The 14,400-nt window shown below is 40.7% G+C and overlaps 1 protein-coding gene across 1 annotated transcript in view; it reads right to left on the bottom strand.

Moving 5' to 3' along the window:
- TRPC7 (transient receptor potential cation channel subfamily C member 7) overlaps nucleotides 1-10,850 on the bottom strand; it is an 80,414-nt gene extending 69,564 nt beyond the window's left edge. The window contains exons 1-2 of the mRNA XM_075441545.1: nucleotides 10,781-10,850; nucleotides 2,635-3,412 (exon numbers count right to left, since the gene is read on the bottom strand). Of these exons, the coding sequence (XP_075297660.1) occupies nucleotides 2,635-3,412; nucleotides 10,781-10,782 (780 nt within the window). The 5' untranslated portion in view covers nucleotides 10,783-10,850. The remainder of the gene's footprint in view (nucleotides 1-2,634; nucleotides 3,413-10,780) is intronic.
- Between the last annotated feature and the right edge of the window lie 3,550 nt (nucleotides 10,851-14,400).

Consider the following 14,400-nt stretch of genomic DNA (forward strand, 5'->3'; position numbering starts at 1 on the left):
AGACATTTTGTAAGAACTGCAGTGTATGACTGGATCTTAGCAATTTAGGATGAGAAAAATCTATTCAGCTTCTGTCGCTGTAAAAAAGAATGGATAAAATTATTTTCACCTGGTAATCTTCATTGCTGTCTCTCAAACTGTGGCCAACCACAGCTAGTGCAACTGCTCTCCTTGAAGTGGTTCACATGGCTGTTTGTTTCACCTTTAGTATCTGTACAAAGGGGCAACTTACCTAAAAAATTTCATGTTCTCTAAAAACATTGTGCATGTACTGGCTCCTCAGTCTGATGTGCTGAACAGCTCTGTTGCAGAAGAGGTTTAGGGTAGCAAGCAGCAGGTGAGAAGCACTGCAATTATATTTTAATTTACTCTTGCTAGGAGTTTCTTCAGAGGTAGGTTATCTAACCCTTAATTACCATTTGTCCACCTATGTTATTAAAATCTTACTTGTGTCCTTCCGTTTCAAGGACATTTTGTACCTGTTGAAAACTGTATTTTGAAGATTGCAGACAAATAACTACTCTGAAATAATCCCAAGTGATAATTCTGTAAATCTGTTCAGCACCAATTGTAATCACAGAACTTTAGCAATAAAAATTAAAAAGTCTTGGAAAGTATTATTTTAAGGCACAAAAAATGTCCTCTGGAGCTTGTCTGACGTCACAAATTTTCATCATTTGTGGGCTTCTTAAATACATTTTCAGTAATCACATTCTTTTCTAGCAATAAGTTCTTGAAATGTCATGTTCTGTGAAAAAAACCTACTGTTTTATTAATACCTTATTCCACATCACATTGACTACGTTAATAGGTACTCTTGCATAAATACATACGTCTGATTTTTTTTCTACAGTGAGAATACTTTCTAATGTTGAAAAGTTTCTTATTTCTGGAAGCATTAATATAATAAAAGAAAGTGACAATATTGAAGTGAACTAGTCGTACGGGTACTTCTGAGGTACTTCACTAATACACAGAGATATGTCTTGCACAGAACCTTCCAACAAGGCAATGAAATTGGGAAGTCTTTCTGGAAATATAATAACTTGGCAAAGGCTTTCTAATGATTTCTCTGGTATTGATTTATTTGCATCCGTTTGCCCAAGTTGGAGAGACAGATCCAGCATGAGATTATTTAATGTTTGATTGCTTGTTTGCTCCTGGAGCACTCGGTTACCTGCCAGTGCCAGTCTAGACCTTGCTGGCAGCTCTGTGAACAAAAGAAGGGATTCTGATAAAAATAGATTTACTTTTCTGCAGGAAGACGCTTATCAGAAATGACAGGCATGCAATACTAAGGCTGCTCATGCTCCACACAAAGCATATTTTTCTGCTGAAAAGGAGCTGTAACACTAATGAGATATTCGTGTTGTTAACTGTGGGTGTGAGCCCACAGCACTTTCACATTGGAGTAACCCTCACTCAGGCAGCCAGAATCACTGAACCCGATGACGTTGCTTCACTAGGACGGAATGCCATGCAAGTAAAAACCCCATCTTAAACTGTTGTGTCCTTCCAATTCTGGTTCATATGGGTATAAAGACTTTGCAAGATTTTGCCCTAGTTTTATTGCCAAAAGTGCTCGGTGGTTTGGTTATTTTTTCTCAGTTAGAGGCTTACTACAGACTTTCAAAGGCAGCAGCTTGAGAACGTGCTTGCTTCTTATTATTAGTTTGGAGAGTGTATAGCTAAAAATCCTGAAATGGATTCTTTAACACTTGAATAGTTTTCTAAATTAAAAATAATGGATTCCTGGCAGGCATCCTACCCTCGTTTACTCACAACATAAATTTTATTACCCCAGTGTCACTGATCGTGATTGTAGCTGCACAATAGTCATAAGTTAGAAAAACGTCTTATGTTGATGATTGAGTGACTGAAAATTAGCTTTTTCATGACTAATTTATTTTAGAAAGGGAGACAATGCTATTATGTCATTTAAATAACTTAGCGAAATAATACAAATGACATTGGACATTTACAAACTCATTATGATAATGGAAATCTTGAATAACTTGTAAGAGAGTTCTGCAAGTTCCACTGTTATGTTTGGTGTGATAATAAACTTCATAACAATCTCTTGATCATTTCTCTCCTCCTTTTTCATGAAATTAGTCATATACAAATGCAGTACCAAACCATTAAGATGCAAAGCAATTTCAATTATTTCACCGAGAACCAAAATTGCTTAATTCATACCCCTAATCATTGCAACAGAACTAGATGTACTGGATTCTTAATACGTTAAGCCAACCTCTAGAGCTCTGCCTCTAAAATAGATTGCTCAATTACAAAGACTTACCTTTCTTACAAAAAATGAGTCTCCATCTTTGTAATAATCTGATTTTTATTCCTATTGCAAACTAGAGATTCTAAGGAATCACAGTGTGCAACATAAAAACTCCAACTAAGGATGGCTCTACTATAATAATAAATATTTGGAACAGAATATTCAATAACTGGAGAATGCACAGTGATCCAAATCTACGTGTAGTCAACACATATGGCAGTTTCTATAGCTTCTGTTTCCTTTCCCACCTGCTCAAACAGCAAACCAAGACTTGGTAGAACATGTAAAATATACAGTACCCTGAACACATTCAACCCAAGGAAAAAGGCACTGTGGTAAATTACCTTAAACTCAGTTTCAATGTTGGCTAGTCTGGCCAATTCATTGCTTAGCTCTAAAGCGGTAAGAACAGGGTCTTCACTGGAAAGAGACAAATAAGCAGCACTGGCTAATCCTTTGTAGGCATTCATTCTTGATCGAGAGTGACTAAAGGAATCTTTTCTCTGCTTCTCAATACATTCATTGCACTTGCAAAAATAGTCATGTGGCCTTTCAATCCTTGCACCTTTTAGAAGTAAGATGTGAACAATTTCATACTCCTGGCAGTGGGCAGCAAGTATGATAGGGGTAATATCATGCGAAAACCGAGTTCCATCTTCATCGTAAGCATAAAAATCATCGTCTCTCAGTTCCTGCTCAAGGGGGCTGAGAGTTAGACGCTGTCCTTGGGCAAAGGCTGGATGGTTCAATATTGCTTCTACAATGCGCACATATCCTTTACTGATGGCTAGCAAAAGTGCATCTCCAACTCGAGCAAGATTCTCCTTCTTGAGGAGGAGCTCTGTCACTTCCAGATGCTCATTCCCTACAGCTAACTGTAGGGCATTTTGTCCCATATAATCGACGCAATTAAAGTTCAAGGTTTTGGATTCCTCCAGCATTTTTCGCACAACAGGAATGTTGCCATATTCTGCAGAATCGAGAAAGCGTTCCTCTTCTGCAGTCAGGCTGGTGCCTTTCTCATTGAACATGTAGGCTGGGCCCCGGATGGCCTGCCTCCGGCCCTTCTCCCGAAGGGTGGTGTGCCTTCGATGCATGTTTTTATAATTGCTGTTTCTCAACCTGCAGAAAACCGGAAAGGAAAGTTGGTTACATTCTTGGAGATTCATAACCTCACATAACCTGAAATCAGGTTAGAAATGATGATCATATCTTGTTAGCTTTTTATGACCTGGACCAGTTTAAAGTCATTCAGGATACACATGGAATAAATAAAATTAATTTTCTGAACAGCAGACAAGTTGTCTTCTGACTTGTACACCATTCTGGACTTCAACAAGGACATTCAGCACATTCTTAACTTGAGAAAGAGACAAAAAAGAAATGTGTGAACGCGGTGTTTTCCATTTTTGTTGTTTAGAACTTCATTACACAGTGTTTAGGAATGATATCCACAACACAATTGTTCTCCTAATTACTCTTCTGGAGTTTTCTCCTTGAGGGCACAAGGCAAGCTAAAGAAAGTTTGCAGGACTCCCTGCGTCAACAGGCCTTGGATCTGGCCAATAAACTATGTTCCATAAAGTTAAAAAGCACGCTTCCAATTTTAAACACACAGAAACAAAGATAAATATATTGCATATTCTGTTAAGATTCAGCTGGTACAAGCAAACCACCTATCTATTCACTGCTTTTTTAATGCTACATAACACCATTTCCTAATCTAGAGCAGTTTAATGAATGACAGTCTAAATTCCTCACTGAAATACAGTTGGTAGATACTCTAAATACAAGTACTCAAATCCATGTCCCAGTCTTATAAAACACAGAGATAATTCCTGATTTAGTGCCTCAGTAAGCATCTTTCAGAGAGCTACAGCAGAAAGAGAAGAACACAGGTAACTGACCACAGAGGGCAGATCCAAAAGGGCTGTTAGTTTCCGCACTGATTACAGGTCTGAAATGCCATCACTTGGAGTTGGTGGGATGGAGACAAGCAATTCTTATTCTACTTTCTCTGGAGCCCCCAAAGAAAACTATGCTATGTGCAGCCAGGCTCAGGGAAGTAAATAACCCATTGTATGAAGTTAACTGAAATCCTATAGCTATCTCTCTTTTTGAAACAATCACACTTTGCATTCAGTGACATCTTGATGTTTCTCTTTTTTCATTTTATTGCAGCAGCATCTCAACAAAATCACAGTCCTTCTTTTAGAGTCTAAGCACATGGAGTTAATCGCCATCCTAACCCCACAGAATGTGAAGACTGAGTAAAAAGGTAAAACCAACACCTCTTTTACAAAAGCACTTGCACTCAGTCCAATATCAAGTCCCAGATCACTTGGGTAAAATTTATAGGACCCTCAAAGCTGTGGTGGGCAGATGTAACAAATAAGCAGGTGCTAATGCTCAGCGGGTGGCAAAGGTTCATCTTTCTACGTGCCATCTGTTCTCCAAGTCAGTTTTGACCTTCAGTCAATGAAAAGTTCATGTGTTGCTTGGAAAAAATACTACTGGAGTTTGAAAGTGTTGTCTGGAATGATGAGAGAGAAAGCTACCAGAAGACAAGGTGAAATAGTTACATTGCATTCCATAATATGTAAGAAGAGAGTAAAGGAACTCAGAAAAATAACAGGAAAACAAGGCGTGTTGGAAACCCAAAATACCTGAAGTGCCAGGACATGGAAATTCTCAAGGTAGCTGATCTTACAGAGCTGACATCAATATATATGCATCTATAATTTCCGTTCACCACTTGTTTACTGACACAGAACAGAACGCTATTACTGAAGAGTTTCAAACAAATTTTATAGCAAATTTTTAGCAGCTACAGCAAAACTTAAACCAATCCTAAGAAATAAATTTTGTGACCGTGCAAAGTTGAAAGCAAGGTTCATAATCAAGAACCTCTCCCCCCTAAGATTTGATGCATCAGTATAACAACTTAATAAAAACTGCAAGAAACTGAACATATCAGCCCTTGCTCCCCTGAGAGATAAAGTGCTATATGAATCTTAAAGCTAATCCCTTCCAGCGTGGTTGAAAGTTGGAGAAGTACAGAGAGATGAGTGACATAAGAATTATGGAACAGCAAAATGCCTGGGCTAAAATTGGGGACTCTTTGAAATCAACAATGCAAGTTCCATTGATTTCAGTGGAGCCCAAATTTTGCAAACAGGTATGCATGTGCACACACACACAATGCCCTCAGCAATTAGCTTTCATCTCAGCAGCAATCCCAGTGAGGCCAAGAGGACTAACATGTGCTTAAAATGAAGAATTTAACCACATGCCAAAGTGCTTATCTACACTAGAGCTCATGTACTTAGCTATTCAGGACAGTATTTAAGTTTTAAAACTGCACTGAAGTCTTATTGAGTTCAAGCAAGGACTATACGTACAAATAAACACTTCTGAACTGTGACTTTCTTAAATGGGGACTTATAGTACCAGAAAGCACTTTACACATTTGTAGTCTTGGGAATTCCTGGTTGTTAAATTAAGCCTCTTATAATGATAAACAACTCAAAAGGATGAGCTGGTGTTGGCTTAAGCAACTGTCGCTGGGATCAAGTGGAAACCAATCCAGCTCCTGTAGCTGCTCCGTGGTGAACCATGAGCACGGCAGGATAGCACATGCTTAAATATTTTAGGGAACTTAATTGCAGTAACTACCTCAAGCTGGAGGAATTCCACTGGGCTCTTCTGATGTTCAAGAACCACATATGGTAAGATATTTGGCAACATTGTATCTGTTGTTATATTTAGTGGTCAGTACTGGAAGCAACTCAGAAATATGGATCATTTCCAGCAGTGAGGAATCTATTAAATATTTTGCCTCATGTCCAAGTATAAATCTTGATACTTCAGTTTTCTTTTCTTGGAAAGCTTTTCTCTCCTGGTATGTTATTATGTTTAAAGGACAACCCAGATAGGTGGGACAGATAATCTTATAGTCACACCCAAAGTAAACATAAAACTACATAAAATATTACCATTGCTCCAGTTCTAAGATTTTCACCTGAGAAAGGAGGTTAGAGTTTGGCCTAGAGCTAATTCACACTGTTTTGTTGTATATGCAGTAACATGCCAAAAAAAGGACCTTGATTTCCCCTTCTTCAATTCAGTGAGAGCACTGATTTCATACACTGTTTCTAGCAATTAAAATTGCATCAGAAAAAGAGGAAACAGAAAAGCACACCTGCCCTCTGAAGAGATAATTACTATACAACATTCATCTTACAATAAATGTTCTGCAGGGATGTCCCTACAGCACAGAGTCAATCTCCACTCCCTGCAGGTAAGGACAAGAGCACCATAATTCAGAGGGCTTCACCTCGGGTGAATTATGACCCCGAGTCTTGCTGATGAGTAGAGAAGATCCATATCTCAGCTATTGCACTTCATCATCTTCATAGAGAACAGGAGATGAATAAAAAATTATACTTTTAACTTTGAATAATTTCATGAGAAACACTCAGCTATGAACTCCTGTTCTGAAAAGAAAGTTATAATTATGTTTAACCTGAGCATTGAATCGTGATAGAAAAGTGGTAGTGCAAAGAACAATGTATGCAGTAGCTGAAGTTCTTGGAGACTGGACCCTACTGTAATGTCATGACTGTATTCAGCACCTTTTTCTATTCTGCTTTTCATTTACGTGCAGGCAGTTTTAGAACTAATCATATTTACTGAGCGTGTGTGATATGCCACCTTAAAAAATGTAATTGTAACTTGATTGCATTTAACTTACCATTTTTGTTTAAAGGTGCTTTGCATTGAAATGACTCAATTTGCATATTTTATTGAGACAGCTAGTGATCAAACTCATCAGGCACTGCAATTAAGTATTATGTTTTTCTAGGAAAGAATGCCAATGTATGCAGTGTTGTTGGAAAGAAAATGTTCTGGGAAAAGAAAACCAAAAATTTCAGGGCCTAAGTGCTGCTTGCAGCAAAGCGCATCCAGCTTTACACAGCTGAGGGAGCCACAAGGTGCCTGGACTCCTGTAGTGAGTGGAGAATAGCAGCAATTTCTGAAAGGTGAAATAGCTCTTAACAAACCATCCTCTGGGAGCATCTCAGCTTCTAATCAAAGTGGCTAAGAGTAGATCCTTGCCATGCACTGGCGGTACGAGGTGATGAGACACTCAGCATCTGAAAAGGGAACATGGCGTAAAATGCGATTTGTTCTTACTGTGGTGTCACTGAAAATACTGTTGAAGCTGGAGCTCTCTGTTTTGCAGCCACACTCTCTTAGCTGCTCTGAGTGCCTGACATGTAGGACAAGGGAGACATAGGAAGGAAACTGGGCTGCTTTATATTGAGCCTGCCACAGCAAATGTCCTTTCTCCCTGATCTTCCTTTCCACATTGCTCCAGACATGCCACGCAGGACCTTCTATTGCCTCTCTAATCCCACACAAGAACCTATGGAGGGGCAGGGCTACCACCCAGAACTAAGGCTTGGAGAATATGTTCAAAGGCCTAAATGCCTTAGGAAGCTAAATTGGAATTTTTACACTTGGCTTTGAACCAGAACTTTAAAAGTGTCTAGGACAGGCTGAATAGTATCTGCTTGAGTTTCTAAAACCTCTGAAATCTGAATAAGTATCGAAATCAATGGGTATTAAGTACTGCAGCGATTCTTGAATTCTCAGGTGATGTCAGCCTTTACTTGTCTTAAAGACTAAGAATTGAGCAAGTCATTTACAAAGACAGTTTTAAGAACTTATGGTCTCTGACCGTGCTTTGGGTTTGCTTCCACTCAGAGGAGAGAGGTTGGCAGGAGTCTCCCTGTGCCCTTTCAACAGCCCCCTTTGTTTAGAAACTACAGAAGAAACTTTGAATAAGTAACCATTACTGTGCCCCATGTTGGATAAAGCAACCGTCAGAGTAGGCTTTGATGAGGCATTGACTCTGTGTTATTGAAAAGAAAATTTAAATTTCTGAAAGTCATTTTGAAAGCATTACTCTTGGTCCCTGCAGAGCCTCAGAAACTGTCAGATTGACACTTAACTTATGATTTTTCTTTCTACTTACACCAATATTTCTAAAAAGAATCAGGGCACACAAAGGCTGCAGACTGCCCATGGCCTCTTTGGAATAGCCACAGCTTTTATCAAATGGACCATTTTCCTCTGTTAACCCTTGCTTCTACACATAAAACCTGATCATCCAAGGTATGCTATGAACATGAACAAAAATTATGGAAATTAATTTCTACAAGCAGACAAAAAATTGATACAGAACTGAATTAATTTGAAAGAGTAAGTGACATTGTTCAGAGTGAAAATAGTAAGAAGTTGCATCTTTTTGTTAAAAAATTTGCAATTTCTCTTGTAGGACACTCCAGGCTTTAGGTCAGGAGCACAGACTAAACACAACACCACATATTTATTGTCCTGTATGCAATAAGCTACTCCAGCATTCCAAATACTGTAAAGGTTTATATTACCAGAGGTCTCTGATACTCTTTTTTGCTCCAATATCTTAAACAATGTGCGGAATCTTACCATAAGTCAAGATGTTTTCCTTTAACACATAAGTTTTAAGTATAATTTTTCACATACTGCTGACTTACTACTTATACAGACTCAGTATCTTCTGGAATGGTTGCTTTTGATTAACACCAGCTTATTCCAAAGCTTGATATGATTTGAAATGCTGAAGTGTGATTTTCTTTAATCTTGAGATGTCCAAAACACAAACTCAATATCATAAGAAACACTGTCCATCTGCCATATAACAAGTTGCTTACGTATCTAAGGACAATTAATAGTATTTTTTAGCTCTATTCAGACAGATATTCTTTCCTTGAAGAGTAGTCCTATAAAGCAGTTGCAGGAAGTAATATCCTCTCCCCACCATTCCCTCTGCTCATATAGATAAGAGAAAATTATATTTCAAGGTCAAGCTTCAAAAAGAGTCCTCTCTCCTTGTGGAACTACAGGAGTAGACGGCAAAACCACACCTTCTCAAATACCTTTAAGAAATGGCAGGGTGAGATATAGATTCAGGAACGTATCTCAGGCTTTTCATTAAAGGATGCAGATGAATGATACACACTAACACTCCCATTGTCTGCTTGTCATGAAGCATAAGGTCTGAAGCCAATAACTGAGAAAGATTGAGGACAGACCGCCAAATCTTTACTAGCATCTAAATTTTCATATCATCCCTGATCTCTATTAGAAAGGAGGCAGCACTGCCCTGTGGTTTGAAAAAAGGAAATGAAATTTGGCATTCTACCAGCTATCTTTCACAAAAACCCATCCACTGCTTCTCTGTTGTCTCACCCTCCCCCTTCTTCTAAACTAAGCATCAGTGTTTTCTTCCCATTCCAAAGCAATGTCATGCACCAATAAAAGACTTTTACAGCAGAAGAGACAGTAAAACAATCACCTTGGTTCTTGTATTAAAAAGCAAAAAGAAATTGAATACATGTACTGGGGTTTTTTTTCCTTCCTTCCCTTTTTCCTTTTTTTTTTTTTTTCTTTTTTCCTTCCTTCCTTGCTTTCCCATAATGTATGGTTGTGAAGATGACATTATTACAAAGGTATCATGGAACACATTTGAGATAGATATAACAAAATCAAGACTATTTTTACACACTCTCCTATTGTCCATTCATGAATGTGTCTGGCCAGCATATGAAATGCCATGACAAGAATCAGTCCTACTTTTTTTATTTTAGTCTGGCTTTGGGATCTAAGAATAATTTACCTTCACTGCTAAAGCACTTCAAAACTCAAGCTCAGATCATATTGAGAACACAACAGATGAATACCTGTTCATTCATAAATTTTTACTACTGACGAGAGCAACAAAAAGTATTTCTAACTGTGCAAGCAGGGGGCAGTGTAATGCTGATTTTCAACAAAGAGTTTTACTAAAAAGAGAGAAAAAGCTCTGAAAAGAACTGGTAATCTCTGTTCTGGCTGTATTTCATTTTCCCCTATTGCTGCACCCTTTTCATTGCTCACTTCATAGTCCTTTCAAGACAAGAAAAAACGTGGAGAGGACTCCTGACAACCATTAGACCCAGCAAGCTGCAACAGGCATGATACAGTGTCTCATATTTACACCTCTCATTTTTTCCTCTTTTTGCCTAGGCTACTCTTTTACCAAGAAAAACAAACCCTTTAAAAATTCACCCAGCTACAAGAGAATACAACAGCGTGGCTCCAAACCATGTGGCTGGCAACAAACAACGAGCCCTGCGAGGTACACCGAGCCAAGCAGGTTTGCACAAATTCCAAGGCTAGAAATCCAAACCAATTCCACATGCAGCCACCCATCTCACTCACGCCAGCCCATACTCAAGCTTGCAGGAGACCGGTCGCACCGAGACACCTCCAACCCCAACAAAACTTCCCAGTGCGTGACTGGGAACAGGCATTAGAGCCAGGGCACTTCTCAGAGGAGCTGGAAGGCGAGCTGGCTGTGGAAGAGGCAGAGCCCCGCGGCTGCAGGGAGGGACAGAAGCTTACATGTGCGCGTCGGGGTAGGGTCCGCTTCACTCCAGAGGCGCGGGGCGCGGCGCGGCGCGGCCCCCCATGGCGCTGCCGCTGCCCGCTGTGCTGAAGTGCCGCTGTCCCCGGTGCTGAAACGCCGGTCAGCGCGGCCGGACGGGGCGGGCGCTGTCCTCGGTGCTGCAGCCGCCAGCGGCGCGGTCGAGGCGGCGTCGCATCCTTCTCCCCTCGGCGCCGCTGGGGCAGAGCTCCCCGGGAGAGCCGGGGATTCGCTTCCTGGAGGAAGAGCCTGCGACGAGGTTGGCAAGTGAGTTATGCTGTCCTCCCGGTCTTCCCTCCCCCTTTTCCCACGCCGTTCTTTTCCTGCAGGTGTGGATTTGCTGGTTTTTTTTCCAGCAAGCCCCCTCCTCTGTCGGAGCTGGGAGAGTGCCCCTGCGCCTTCCCAAGGGCTGCCCCAGAGCAGACGAGGCGAGAGCGCCTTGCTAGGGAGGGCAGGGCTGCCTGCAGGCTGCCCAGCGGGGCGGGGGGCTCCGTCGAGGGCTCTCCCCCTCACACGCCGCACGTCTGCCTCATCCGCCTGTGCCGCCCCTCCTCTGGGAGGGGTTAGTGCCGCTTCTCCCCTTCTGCTGTACCCAGGTTGAGATCGGTTTCTGCCTTCCCTAGGAGAGCTTGTCTCTTTGGGGGTGGCCGAGGAGAGGGTCATATGTGTGTGTAGGGTGTGGGGGAGAGGAATGAAACCAACATGGGAAATAATCAGTCAATGCAATCCATCCCCTCTCTTGCTTGGCAGAGGAGAGCTGCCAGAACACCAACTTCAAACTGCACCTGGGAGCACTGGTGGACCCTTCTGCACTCTATTCCAAGCTGTAAGCGCAGGTGTTCTTCCTAGAATAATCCCCCCAGGATTCTCCTACCACCTCCCTCACAGCTCCAGTCACACAGGCCTCTCCAAGCCCATGACCTTCCCTGTCCTTCCCCATCTGTGTAATTCCTCTGTCCACCCACTCCTCCTTACCTGGGCTCAGGGATCCCCACCTCATTCCTCAGCCCATTGCAATTACCAGATAATGCCAGCCAGCCTCACCTGGTGTCTCTGGAAGCTTAAGCCTGGAGGAAACCCTCTGCTTGGAGAGATGTTCGTGGGAGGCTGTTCAAGTCTCTGAGCAGCACACATGAGGGCATAGCAGGATGTTGCTTTGCCCCCAAGTTCTCCTTCTCTCACCCCCTCACAACACTGGGTGAAGTGAGGGCACTGATGAAGAGGAGACTTTTCACCAACCTTCTGTCTCAAATCTGTGTAATCAACTCAGCTGAAGACCTTCTTTGATGCAAACATCTGAAGGAAGTGATGGGTGCAGGCGCTGGCCATTTTATCAGGGACCACTGAAAGCTTGTTGTGGCTTCCATAGTGGCACCATAAGAGCATCCCAGACCACGCCTTTCAGAAATCCTTAAAGACAGCTCGTGCAGGAATTTCACCCCACATTCCCAGGCAGCTAAGTTACCTTCACCAGCCTGAGCTGTACTCACAATCGTGAGGGGGGTGTGAGCCTTTTCCTAAGGGGTTTTATGGCATGAATAAAAGGCAAAATGTATTAACCTTTAACTATTGTAGGAGGCACCCATACCTGCAAGATTCACTCCACTCTGTTTTGACACCATCTTCCTCTGCTGATCCCTCCTGCCCTCTAAAATGCACCGAATGCTTTGTTCTCACCCCCATTTATGGATCCTTGGAGTTCACTGAGAAAGACAGAAGGGCCCAAATGGGTAAACGAGTGAGAAGGACGTGGATGTTACCAGGCTCAGGGGACACAAGCATTCTGTGTGGAAAGACATCCTGTGAAAAGAAAAAAAACACCAACAAACCAACAACAAACAGACACTCCACAGCTATACACTCATTATGCTATACACTCATTATGCTGTTGAAATAATCTTGAAATGATACATTGCTGCACAGACACAAATCGCTGCTTTAGGTAGCTAACACAGCTTAGGGGTAAGAGCAACCTCTCTCTTTTGCTTTTGGATAACTTTTTCTCTAAGCAAAAAAAATAGCTCCCCAAGTATCTTGGTATTTGTCCGGCCCTTCCTCCTTCAGGGTTTTACTTTCTGCGATTCAATACTTGTCTACCACCAGAACAAACCGATTAAAAATCAAATATTTTGACAGGCTCTCACATTAGAAGTATTTATTTACATTTCCTTTCTAAGGCTTGGGATTACTTGCAAAAGGTCAATTTATTAACATTTTTATTTTAAATAGAGTAGATGGGAAGTGGAGATTAGACAAAACCAGCTTTTTTTTCATTTATTTTATTCATAGACAGTAGTGCCATGTTATCTGAAAAACATTCATTCTAGGGTGAACATGCTATTGATTTGACTAAACATAGGTAATCTTTCTACCATATATATCCCCAAAAAACCCAGGTACAGAATCAGTGTACTGAGTTACTGCTCAATGTGTCTGTACATCTGCAGTTATGTCTCCTGCAACTTCTCAGTTTTAACTCCACTGGAAAATGTTCACCACTTACATTTTCATGCACATCTTTTTTTCTAAAATAAATACTCAAGCCCCAGCAATGTCTAGCACTCAGAGTTATTAGGAGGACCTGCATAATAATCAACATCTTACCCACTCCATATATCTACAGCTGATAAAATACTGATAGTACTCCCAACTGCAATTAATTAAGTCAGATTAGCATATATGAAGTGAAAAAGTGGGAGGGGAAAAAGGGGACAGGAAGTGTATAGGCTGTTATTATCAAGGCACATTAAAAATATTCAAACTACTGTTGTAGGTTTCTTATAAGGCACATCTCAGAATTAGCTGAAACCCCCTGCTACAGAACCAAGAAATCTTACACCTGGCTCTCTTAAAAGGCATTTATTGTGAGTTTCTGAACTTCTACAAGTTGCCTTTCATCTTGATTAGCTTAGAATTTTGCTATTGCAACAGTTTCACACAAAAAGTGTGCTGAGAAATCTGTTTCTCACATTATACAAAATCCTTCTGACTGAAGTCTTACTAGCGAAAGAATTAAAGAAAAAATGTTTTTTTTCCTGCACATCGTCAATATTTGCATTGTTGTACACTGCACCAAAAAATGTCCTTACCTCATTAGGGGCAAGAACAACTCTTATATGACAGAATCAAGTTCTTATTTGCTTCTTCTCACTTGTATTTTTACAATTAAATAAAACACATAATGAATGCTGCATCCTACCAAAACCAAGCAAGCACATACTTCTCTGCAGGAACAAAAATGTGGAAACATTTAAGAAATTTTAGGAGACTTGGAATCGTATAGTTACGACATTGAATGAATGAAATATGGAGACTTCAAACTCCTCTCAAGGTCTGCAGTTTTGAAAGCTTTTGAGTTCTTATTGAGTTCATTATTGTTTATCTTCAAATATTGTTGTATTCCCAGGCATATTACAGAAATAGAAATGCATGAGAAGGTCTTAAAATTAATGTAAAGTTCTCCTTTTATTTGCTCAGGTCTGACGTTTCAGACAGTTATCCACATGCTTCCAGAAAATACCAAAGAAATATTTTCTTGGGGGAAAAGCTTAAATGAAATAGAGCAAAAAGACTCAGAAATCATAGTATTAAACTTCTA

The sequence above is a fragment of the Opisthocomus hoazin genome, chromosome 22 (assembly GCF_030867145.1).
Source record: "Opisthocomus hoazin isolate bOpiHoa1 chromosome 22, bOpiHoa1.hap1, whole genome shotgun sequence".
NCBI lineage: Eukaryota > Metazoa > Chordata > Aves > Opisthocomiformes > Opisthocomidae > Opisthocomus > Opisthocomus hoazin.